Genomic DNA, 11327 nt, shown 5'->3' with positions numbered 1-11327 from the left:
AAAATAAAAAAGCCTTCTCTATCTCAAGTATTAAGAACATGTAAGTAAACAGCTGATTAGACAAAGGGATCCTCCCTGCCTTTAATTCACTTCATTTAAACTGCTGACTAAAATGAGGAATTTGCATGCATTTGTCAATCAGAAAAATAGGTAAGTTATTGTCTAGCAGGCAGCATATATTTATAAAGATAGCTAAAAAGGAAAGAACACCAATTAGAGTGAACAATTTTTATTGAAACCCTCAAAGATTAAAGAGGACCAAATGATGAGTTCGGTACCATAACAAAAAAAAATCTCACCTACTGTACCATCATTCACAGGAATGAACAAACCCAAACACGACAAAATTTAAATTCTCATGTAACTGCTACACGTGAAATGTAAATGAACTAATCATTTCATCATACCCTTCCTTTAATCATAGGAAAAAGGGAATTTACATGGCATAACAAAAAATACACAAAATTTAATGAAAACACAATTCTCTTAAAATCTCACAAACTTACTTTTAAAGGATGCAGAACGCACTTCAAATGATTGAATGACTTAGATGATTAAGTTTTTTTTTTTAACTGCAAACTGTTTCAACATCAGCTTAACCCCACATGCATGGTAGTCAAAAATAACACAGCTTTTCAATTAGAAAGATCACAGGTTAAAATGAGGAATTAAGCACTAAAAGTTTGAGTTTTTTGTTGATTTTTTTTAAAGGAAGTTTCAAGTACCAATATGTATAGTGAAAGAATACTAATTTTGGTTACTTTCCCCCTTACTGTTAAATATACAAACTATAATACCATAAAAAATAAAATACCCACATAAAATAACTTTAGTAAGAATCATTCAAATGACAAATTGGAAAAACACTGAGCAAGAAATCACAGGACCAATAATGTCTTAATTTAATATTATTCAAACATTTTATTATATATATACTCTTGTAGAGCTCAGTCTCTCCCTTTTGGTCCCCGCAGTTAAGAAACATTCTGTTGGTTGTACTTTAGAGACAACCGGTAATGATGTCATCTAATGGAAAATAATCTTACAATATACTGACTGACCAAGAAGGAAGAGAAGTTGGTGCTTTGGGGAATACTTAAAGTGAGAAAAACACAAAAATTACCAAGTGGAAGCTTTTGTCCAAAGGAATGCTGCACCCATTTCACATAAGATTAGAAATTCAGGTTAAAGGCACTGGGATGTTCTCCTCACCACCAATAGACTCTCAGCTGAGATGCACTGGCCCTGTCTGAGTCTACTGCAATCAGCCTACTCATTGGGTATTTTGATGACATTTCTTACATAAAACCTAATGTAAATTAAACAAGACTGAATTAGTTTATAATGTATCTAGTTTTATAAAAATATCCAGAGTTGCTAATAAAGCACCAAGAAAAAGAGAACCTCAGGGGGAGGACTCAGCTCCTTCCTACAAGGTCACCCTTTTACAGTTTTCTCTAGTAGGAGCTCCAGAATGACATGTGTCATCTTTAAAATGTCCTACTTATACAATCTTAAGGATATAGAACATTGCTGTGCTGACTATACCCAAATGCCAACTTTCATTATAAATAGTTAAGAGACACATTACAAGATTTCATGGCTTAGTCTCAAAAAGGTAAAATAGGTGCAATTTTCCTTTAAGAAAGTTTTCATTCTTTACTATACCATTAATATTTTTGTGTTCCCTTCAGTAAACACTGATATAACTACACTGGGACTAACAAGTAACCGTGAAGTAGCTATGGTCATTTACAAATACTGTATTTTAATAAAAAAATACAATATTTGTACATCCTAAAACATTTTATAAAAATTATATAAATCAAAGTTTCAAAGAAATGTGTGTCATGAGGCTTTCAAATTGAAGTGAGCAAAGACAAGAGCAAATGAAAATATCTCTAACTACGATGTAAACATAAATGAACTAATGCAGATCAAAAAGACATTCAAATCTACTGTATTGCTATTTTCACCCTTAACATATCATTCTACATAGCTTTCTCCTTCCAAAACAGTAATATAAGGGGCAGGACATTATTTTCATAACCATATACCATCAAATCAAATACAGATGCACAACACATTCAATTATACAAAATCAATTTGTTTCAAGATACAAAATTAATGTTGATATGTAATTAATGAAAAAAATAGGATGTTAAAAAGATTATCTATAAGAATACCCAGATATATACTGTATTCCCATGTATATAGATCTCATCAATAAAACATCAACACATTCACTTAGATACTGATTTAATTCATGGATCAAGGCCATATTTTCAAAGTATTTTAAGGATGCCAGTACACTGCAAAAGCTGGAGAAGAGTTGAGAAACAGTATATGCGTACTAAACAAGAACTATATTTATCTAGTGAATACCTAGAGTAATAAATTTTTACTTCATGATAGCAATCAGGCTCGCAAACACCCAGAAATAGAATTTAAGGGTTTTAAATGTAGTTATAAAGGTCATAAAAAGTCTGATTAGACTGAGGTACATTTACTCAAAATGTTGAGATTCATTAAGTGGTAGAAACAAAATAATCCCTCAAACCAACGCATATTCTCAGTGTACATGTAAGTGGAGAGGAGGGGGATGTGCATTAATTGGTGAAGTCCACCAGGCTGCATATTTGTTACATCAAATAGTTTGAAGACAAGGGAAATGTTCTAATATATAATTTTAGATTATGTACTGTTTGGCTAAAATAGAGCATAAGGTTACTTTGCCATATTAAAAGTTTGCTACAATAATTTTTCACATAAACATTCAGACTTGAACTCCAGGACTAAATATGGCATGATTATTTTGCTTTTAATCTGTCAAATAGCTAAAAATTGACAATTTAAAAACTACAACAATGAAAAGATTGAAGCAGTGAGACTCTTACATCATTGAACCACTTCTAATGGATAACTGTTAGTACTTAACAAATTCAAAGAGTTAATGAATCCTTGCAATTCATTCAGTCTTCTGTGCCTTAGCTAGGATGCATAATTACAAAAGACAGCAGGTACTGGTAAAAGCTTCAGGACACAAAGTGCTTGATGAAGTTACAGTTCTCAAGTGTGTTTGGTGAGAGAATAAGGGCAGATGCGCTGATGAAAACCATTACAAGAAGAATCAATTTCATGTTAAAGGGTTCAAAGATGTCACCTTAAGCAGAAAACAAAAAGCTTTAATAACATCTTCTTTGACTTATTAGGCATTTCCAGAGTCTACATCATTAGTGTTGTCATTTTAATAGGACATCTCCACACGGTGGTTATTGCTTGTTTCTATTTCTCTCCTGAAAGAAAAATATAAATATTATAACAAAATATAATCACTATGAAGTGATTTTAACTATAGGTACATATAATATCAATCATTTCTAGACACAGCTCTTGAAATACTAATTATCTCTCTCCATATATCACAGTGAGATGATCACTACAAACCTCTTAAATAACTCCAAAACTGAAGGCCTATTTCAAATTAGTTTATATTTACACCCTTATGTTACTACGTGATTTAAGATAAGAACATTATGCTCTGTCTTTTTTTTTTTTTTTTTTTTTTTTTTTTTTTAAAACTTCATTTTTTTTTTTTTTTTTTTTTTTTTTTTTTTTTTTTTTTTTTTTAATCCTTCCAGTGAAGTTTAGATGTGTGGTATACCAAACTAAAGGCTAAGATGGAAACTTAAGTTACATTAAATTAAAGGTACATTAAATTAGGAGTTCAGTATTAATTTTGAAATGACTCACATTCAATATATTGTAACTTTTCACATCAAGAATAAAGGAGGCCTAAGACTGCCTACCAAGGAGTTGTTAGCTATATTAGGGAAAGAAAAGGAAGAGGAAATAGAGGAGAGAAGTTAGAGGGGTAAACTACTTAAGGCTACGTTAGACAGAAATGTATGACAGGTAATCAGTTACACCAATTAGGATAACTCATTTTAAAAATTACATGTTTCAGTTTAAACTGTAATCAACGTTTATAGAATCACTAAAATACACAAATTATATACTTAATGCATCTCTCTTTATAAAGCATGACTTTCAATTCAAGGGACAGAAAAGGAGATAGCAAGGAAAATAAAGAAGAAAATCAAGAAAACTCATTTAGTCTAAGAGAAAAGAAGAGTAAAAGATCTTAGAAAATAAATGTAAAAATAATTTATTTTTATAACATGAGTCAACATAAACGTACCCTGATCCAGAAAAATAAAACCTATAAGAATTCTTTAAATTTCACATTACATATTTATGAGAAACAAATCCAAAACACAAGAAAAATTAAAAGAAGAGAAACACAACACAAATGTCAGAAAAAATGGTCAACAGTCAGAAATGAAAGCAATTGCTATGGATAGAAGTGGCCATTTAAAAGGTGTAAGTGGTACACTCATGTTTTCAAAAGCAATTTTATACTAAATCAACTTATAAGAAATAGCTAACATTCATAATAGGAGAATGTAGCATGTTTTTCTTAGTAAAACAGTAAACAAATATAAAAAGCACAGAAAACTGAAATTAAGAGTATATGATCACACAGCAACCCCGAATGCAAGCCTCATAATGACAGTCCAGGGTCGCTGGACTTTAAAATAAAAACTGTGTGTGTGTGTGTGTGTGTGTGTGTGTGTGTGTGTGTGTTGGGAGTGTTATATAGGATCAGGAAGAGAGCCTCTCCCCAAAACAGTGCAGAGAATGAAGAAAAACAACTGACATCAACTTCTGGCATCCACATGCACAGACAAGTGCATCCACACGCACACACATACAACTAATGCATGAATTTGGCAGTATCAGTGGGTTAAAAAAACATATGCTATCAGTAAGCAATTAAAACAACTGAACATTCACAAGACATTTAACAAGACAATGAAAATTAGAACACTCTCATAATAAGACACAGATACTGTATTCTCTACAAAGACATTGGCAGCCTTTATTTATATGATGAACAAAATATAGCAAATACATGTTTAAGAACATCAAACATTCAAACGCAAGGTGAAGTGAGTTGACTTGAATATACTATGTCTGTTAATAGAATTCTCAAAAACTACCAACAAACAAATGTTTAAATGTGTAAGAATATTGAGTGGAAACTTCTTAATAAACTGAAATTTTTCCTTCCAGGACCCAAAAAGTCAATTTCAATCAGAAATTATAGAACATTACATTAAGTTAGTAAAACTTGGTGGGAACCTATTTTTTCCTATGAGCATCTAGTAAATAATACTTATTATACATTATACATATTATATAGTATAATTATATATTAACATATAATATTGTTATAGACACTAAAAGGCAATTTTACTTAAACTAGTTAAATGGAAAAATAGTAAAATGAAAGAATATTAAAGTATCATTTTAGAAACATTGTAACCATTGTGTGTAGCCTTTCTAAGGTTGGGATTTGACTCCACACCTAGTTCTTTAATCCTTTAGAGAGACTACAGTTAGAATATCGAGGATACAAGGCCAGTCTGGGCTACAAAACAGGTCTGTAGCTGGCATAAGCTTCACTGCAAGTCTCAAAAGTAAACACACACACACACACACAAAAATGGCTAGAATATTTCTAAAATGATACTTTAATACACCTTCATTACACTTTAATATAGCAAAATGTAATTTCTATGCTTAGATGCTTATTTAATGAGATTCTCTTAATTTGTTCTTTCTTAGTGTCTAATAAACCACAGCTTGTTCAAGGATGTCTGCTGAATAAAGATTTTACAAATGCATGGATACGTTTTTTAAACTTCAATTTCTATATTACTTTTTGCAAATTTCACCTACTGTAGACTACTTGGGCACCTGTTCTATGTTCTAAAACATCTCTCTTGCCACATCACCCAAAATCTAAGAAACTCACCTTGACTTTATACTTTCAAAAAAAAAATAATATTCACAGCTTTATTTTACAAATATTGGTGTTTGTATGCATGTGGTCTGTGCATTTTTAAAATGTTCAGGAAAATCATAAATCAAAACAGGTACCATGATTTCATTTAACCATATGGTTCATTTGTGAAAAAGATTAAGTGTAATTATGACAAGTAGCTTTAGAAACAGCTTTCAGTTAAATAGTTTGTACAATTTCTCCCTTAACTGTGGACCAGACCCAATAAATACTTCCTTTTAGTCAACAGAAGAGGAAACAGAAATAGGGTGTCACTTCTGTAAATAAGCTGCAGAAGCTTTAATCCTATCTAGATATACACTGCTTACTTATGTTGCTATTGTCTACCTAACTGCTACCTTTTGTTTGCTTGGGTTTTGTTTAGTGTTTCTTTCTTTTTCTTTTTCTTTTCTTTTTTTGAGACCAGGTCATGTGTTTGCCAGATTGGTCTCAAAATACTAGATAGCCAAGAACAAGCTTAAATTCCTTATTCTCCTACCTTTGCCTTATGGAATGCCTCCCGAATACGGAAACTGCAGGCCTATTACTAACTACCAAGCATTGTTTTATTGTTTCTTGAATGCTGGACTGGCATTCTACCAATAAAACTGCTTCTTCAGCCTGGATGCATGTCAGAAGGACAGAAAATAAAGCCCTCGGTCCAGTATGCCTTAAACTAAATTCTTCCAAAAATGACGTTTCTGAAAGCAAATCTCTCAGTATTCAGATGATATTCTAGGCTCAGCATAGACTGCCACTTTGTAAGAGATTTTAAGATTGAAAATCCAAGCCAACTATGCCCTGATTTCTAATAAAAAAAAAAAAATCTGTAAGATGTGTGTTGAGCCACTGAATTTTATGCTATTAGGTAACCAGAGAGAACTAATACAGTAAGTACTATGATCCATCCATCAGCAGCAAAATTCAGTGTATATAACAGCATAAATTCAGAAATGCAAAGGAAAAGAAACTGCAGGCCTCTCCCTAACTTTACCAGTATTCATTTCTGTGCTAAAATAGACAGAAAATATTCCCTCAGGTGGGGAAAAAAAAAAAGTACTACGCTAAAACCAATTAAGTTTGGTTTAGTATCAAACCAAGGAATGAATTATACATCATTTCCTTTTCATGAAATACTTTCTAGGCCAGGTAGTGGCCCTAGCAACTGGGAGACAAAGGCAGTAAATCTCTTTGAGTTTCAGGCCAACCTGGTCTATAGATTGAGTTCCAGGGCAACCAGGGCTACACAAAGAATCCCTTTGTCAAAGGAAGTAGGAACAAAGGGATGAATGAATGAACAAAAGAAGAAAAGAAAAGAAAAAGGAAAAGGAAAAGAAAAAAAAAGAAAAAAAGGAAAAGGAAAAGGAAAAGGAAAAGGAAAAGGAAAAGAAAAAGAAAAAGAAAAAGAAAAAGAAAAAGAAAAAGAAGAGTGGGTAGGGAAGGGGAGGGAGGGAAGGAGGGAGAAAAACTTTTTTCTTTGGTAAATTAGAAAATGTATTATATCTATAAAAATGAAAAGGATTAAGGTACATTCCTATAACCCCACACATGTAAGGCAGAAGCAGAATTACAAAGTCTAAGATAACAAGCAACTTCAGAGTGAACCAGTGCCTTAAAAAGACAAATAAATCCCACACTACATATGGTCCTCAATTTGCTTAGAAAAACAATACTTATTAATTAGAATCCTGTTCAGTTTAATAATATGTAGTCACAATTAAAGTAGGAAGGAAATTATCTTCCCCAAGATTTATGACTAATCTGATGAAGTGGAGAGGTCATTCGTTTCCCGAAAGTTCCTTTGGATGGAGCACTATAATATAACACAACCACCACAATCTGAAGGTAGGAAAAAAGAAAAGAAAAAAAAAAAAAAAAAAGAAAAGAAAAAGAGAAGAGAGTGAGAGAGAGATTAAGAAATATCACAAAATGTTAATCAAAAGATACTGTCACAGCAACAAAAAACAAAAATAGGTCGGCTATTAAGACTAAAACCCAAGGCTAGAAAGACAGCTAGCTCATGGTTAAGAACAGCTCTTCTAAAAAGCCTGGGTTCAAATTCCAAGCACCTACATGGTTTCTCAAACCATCTGGAAATCCAGTCCCAGGGGATTTGATCCCTCTTCTGTCCTCCACAGCAACTGTATAAATGTGCACGGGCATTCACAAAGGCCAAACGCTAGCACATATAAAAATATAAAGGTTAAATTAAAAAATACTAAAATTTCATACCAAATTGTTTGCTGATATATTTAATTGGATTTATAAGAGTAAAATTACAAAGGATATAAAACATGATTCATTCAACACTATGACAGAAAAATTTCTATTCTCTACTACTATGAGAGAAACTAAAATTTATACTGGACAAATACACTCAAGTCTTCTTTATTTTCTTCTCATTTTCAAGGACTATATGAGCTTCATCAAAGGGACAGTGCATACAAATAATTTTTCTAGAAGCAAGTTAAGATAATAAAGATCCTGAACTTGAGTAAACACTTGCCTATAAAATTCAAAACAGAGAAAAATCTCTTCTCACACTTGCATTTTAAATTCCTCTGCTGTGTTGTCATTATAACTTTACTACTAGAATTCTTGATTCATCAATTGGACACTATAATTTCCTACTACATTTTATGATATGTTTATCAAAATAAGTGTTCTATTTCAGGACTTTAAATAATATGCCTAAGGCACCATTCCTTAAATTACCATAAAATTTAACAATAAACTGTGTTACCTCCAGAAATACAAAAATATGCATGTTTTTCCCACTATATCTCCTAATGATCAAGCTAGAACTGAACTTTTATAACTTACTATTTACATAAATGGAGAAATCAACAAGTAGCATTTATTATAAACAATGAACAACTAATAAACAGAGATTAGACCAATAAGGAAGAAAAATTCCAAGATACTAAAACTTTGCAGCCAGGCATAGTGGCAACGCCTTTAATCTCAGCACTCAGGAGGCAGAGGTAGGTGGATTTCTGAGTTCAAGGCCAGCCTGGTCTACAAAGTGAATTCCAGGACAGCCAGGACTATACAGAGAAACCCGGCCTCAAACCCCCCTTCCCGGGCCCAAAAAAAAACTTCACAAGAGATTCTTTAGGGTAGTGGTTCTCAACCTGCAGGTCACCACCACTTTGCGTAGGGGTCACATATCAGATATCCTGCCTATCAGATATTTGCATTACAATTCATAACAGTTGCATAATTATAGTAGCAAGAAAAATAATTTTATTGTTGGGTCAGCACTACATGAGGAACTGTACTGAAGGGTTACGACATTAGGAAGGTTGAGGTCAACTGTTTTAGAACATTTACACACTTGGCAGTTATCTACTAAAATCTATGTGACATTTTTCTAGATACTAAGAAATGAGCATAGAGCAGACTCTCCTGTTCTCAATTAGCTAATACACCTACCACCTACGTCAACAAAGATTATCCACAGATTTGTTTGTCCTTCCATATTCCTCCCTCTGCTAAGAACTTCCCAATCCATTGATCATTTTGTTTGTTAGGCTTAAAAAGACTCCTCCTGCTCTTGAGTAACAAACCTGTAATTAAAAATGTTTTCAGGGGCTGGCAAGATGGCTCAGTGGTTAAGAGAACAGACTGTTCTTCCAAAGGTCCTGAGTTCAAATCCCAGCAACCATATGGTGGCTCACAACCATCTGTAACAAAAACTGGTGCCCTCTTCTGGAGTGTCTGAAGACTGCTACAGTGTACTTACATGTAATAAAAAAATAAATCTTAAAAAAAAAAAAAAAAAGAATACAACAATTTAAAAAAAAAAATGTGTTCAGAGTCCCTCAGTATGTAGGGGGAGGGGGAAAAAAACAACAGCAAAACCAAAACAGAACTATGTAGGCTAAATTCTCAGAAGCTAATTTCACTCTTCACATCTAGAGTCAGAGAAGAGACATTTCTCATTACCCTGCTTACCCTTCCTTTGTAGTGTCTTTTGCTTCAAAAGTTTTAAAGATTTTTCTCTTTTCATGTCTGTCCTTTTCTATTTTAAACTCACCTGATAGAGATTTGGAAGGCTGATTCAATCTGAAAACATGTGATCCTGAAACGGTTCCTATAATTATCCTTCCCATTGATTTTTTTTTTCCTGGTGCTTAAAAAATTCACACGACTTCTCTTTCCACTACATCTTTTTCCTCTTATATTTTCATGTCCATTACTGTGCATTTGGTTAACTTCTTCAATTTGGTCTTCTAAAACTTCAACAAAATCTAACCTGAGTATAAGTATATTCCCACTAATCTGCTTGCTCACATTTTTTAATCTAATAATCTTGTATTATTTTTTTCAATAACTTTTTAGTCCTCTGCTCCAATTATGTAGGAATGGGAATCCTTGCTACTAGACAAACTGTTAATCTTTTGTGTGTGGTACATGCATATGTGCATTTGTATATATATATATGTATGTGTACAGTTGTATGCTTTTGAAGGGTCTCTATATAGTGCCAGCTGTCCTAGAACTCACTGTGTATGTAGACCAGACTGGTCCCAAACCCAGCCAGGTCTTCGGCTTAATGAGTGCTAGGATTAAAAGCATGAACCACACGTGAGGCTTCTGTTTTATATGTCAAACTATCTTTTGTTCCCTGAATGATCCTATTCTTTCTACAATCTTGGTCATTTCATTAAACTTCATTTTACTCAAATATAATGAAAACTAACTGTTCAAATCTAAGAATGTGTCCAAGATAGTACCTACATAAATACCAGCTGGCATAGATTTCTTTCGCAACTTCAAATTCCCTTGAAACTTCTCATTTTGAAATAAGAGGTCCTAACATTTTTAACTTTATATAGCAGACAGGATATTCTAAGTTGGCTCCTCCACGGGAATCTTGTTGCCTGGAAAGAAAGCTGGAGAATTCCTACTGCCAGGATTAGGGAAAACTTAGTAATTGAAAATATCCAGTAACAAGAAGATGAACATAGAAGGTTTTACCTATTATAAAGGGGTCAAAAATTTAAAGCAAAGGCTGGATTCAGTAGAGTACAACTGTAATCCCAGTTTTTGCAAAGCAATGCCTAGCACCATTACCAGGGTCAAGAACCTGTTCCTAGATGGTCGGTGCCCTAGGGGAGAACCCACAATTAGTATTCTGCTTAACAGACATAGCATTAAACTAATACAGTCAACAAAACTTTTCATGTATGATGACTACATTCACTTATAATCTAGACTGGATTTAAGAAAATGCATTACTGGGCTGTGAGGTCGCAACAGCTGCCTTTGCTTCTGTAAAACTTGCCCATCACTACGGGAAAGGGATGTAATGGTCTTTTCATTACTATATAGCAGGAAAGTAAGAAAAACCTGAGGAAAGTAAAACAAATTTCTTGCCCAGCTGTGAATTCCATGGATAATTGTAAATAATGTA

At 33.1% G+C, this 11327-nt stretch overlaps 1 protein-coding gene across 10 annotated transcripts in view; it reads right to left on the bottom strand.

The window, feature by feature from the left end:
- Window positions 1–213: 213 nt before the first annotated feature.
- The window catches only part of Ythdf3 (YTH N6-methyladenosine RNA binding protein 3), a 35044-nt gene continuing 23930 nt past the window's right edge, over window positions 214–11327 (bottom strand). For 6 of the 10 annotated variants that reach the window (XM_021196992.2, XM_021196991.2, XM_021196993.2 and 3 more), the window contains one exon: window positions 214–3296. In XM_021196992.2, the coding sequence (XP_021052651.1) occupies window positions 3273–3296 (24 nt within the window). In that variant the 3' untranslated portion in view covers window positions 214–3272. The remainder of the gene's footprint in view (window positions 3297–11327) is intronic. The other 4 variants (XM_029538127.1, XM_021196990.2, XM_029538126.1 and 1 more) reach the window with 1 other exon arrangement.

Source organism: Mus pahari, chromosome 4 (assembly GCF_900095145.1).
Source record: "Mus pahari chromosome 4, PAHARI_EIJ_v1.1, whole genome shotgun sequence".
Taxonomy (NCBI): Eukaryota; Metazoa; Chordata; class Mammalia; order Rodentia; family Muridae; genus Mus; species Mus pahari.
This window is presented reverse-complemented; position numbering and strand designations above follow the sequence as displayed.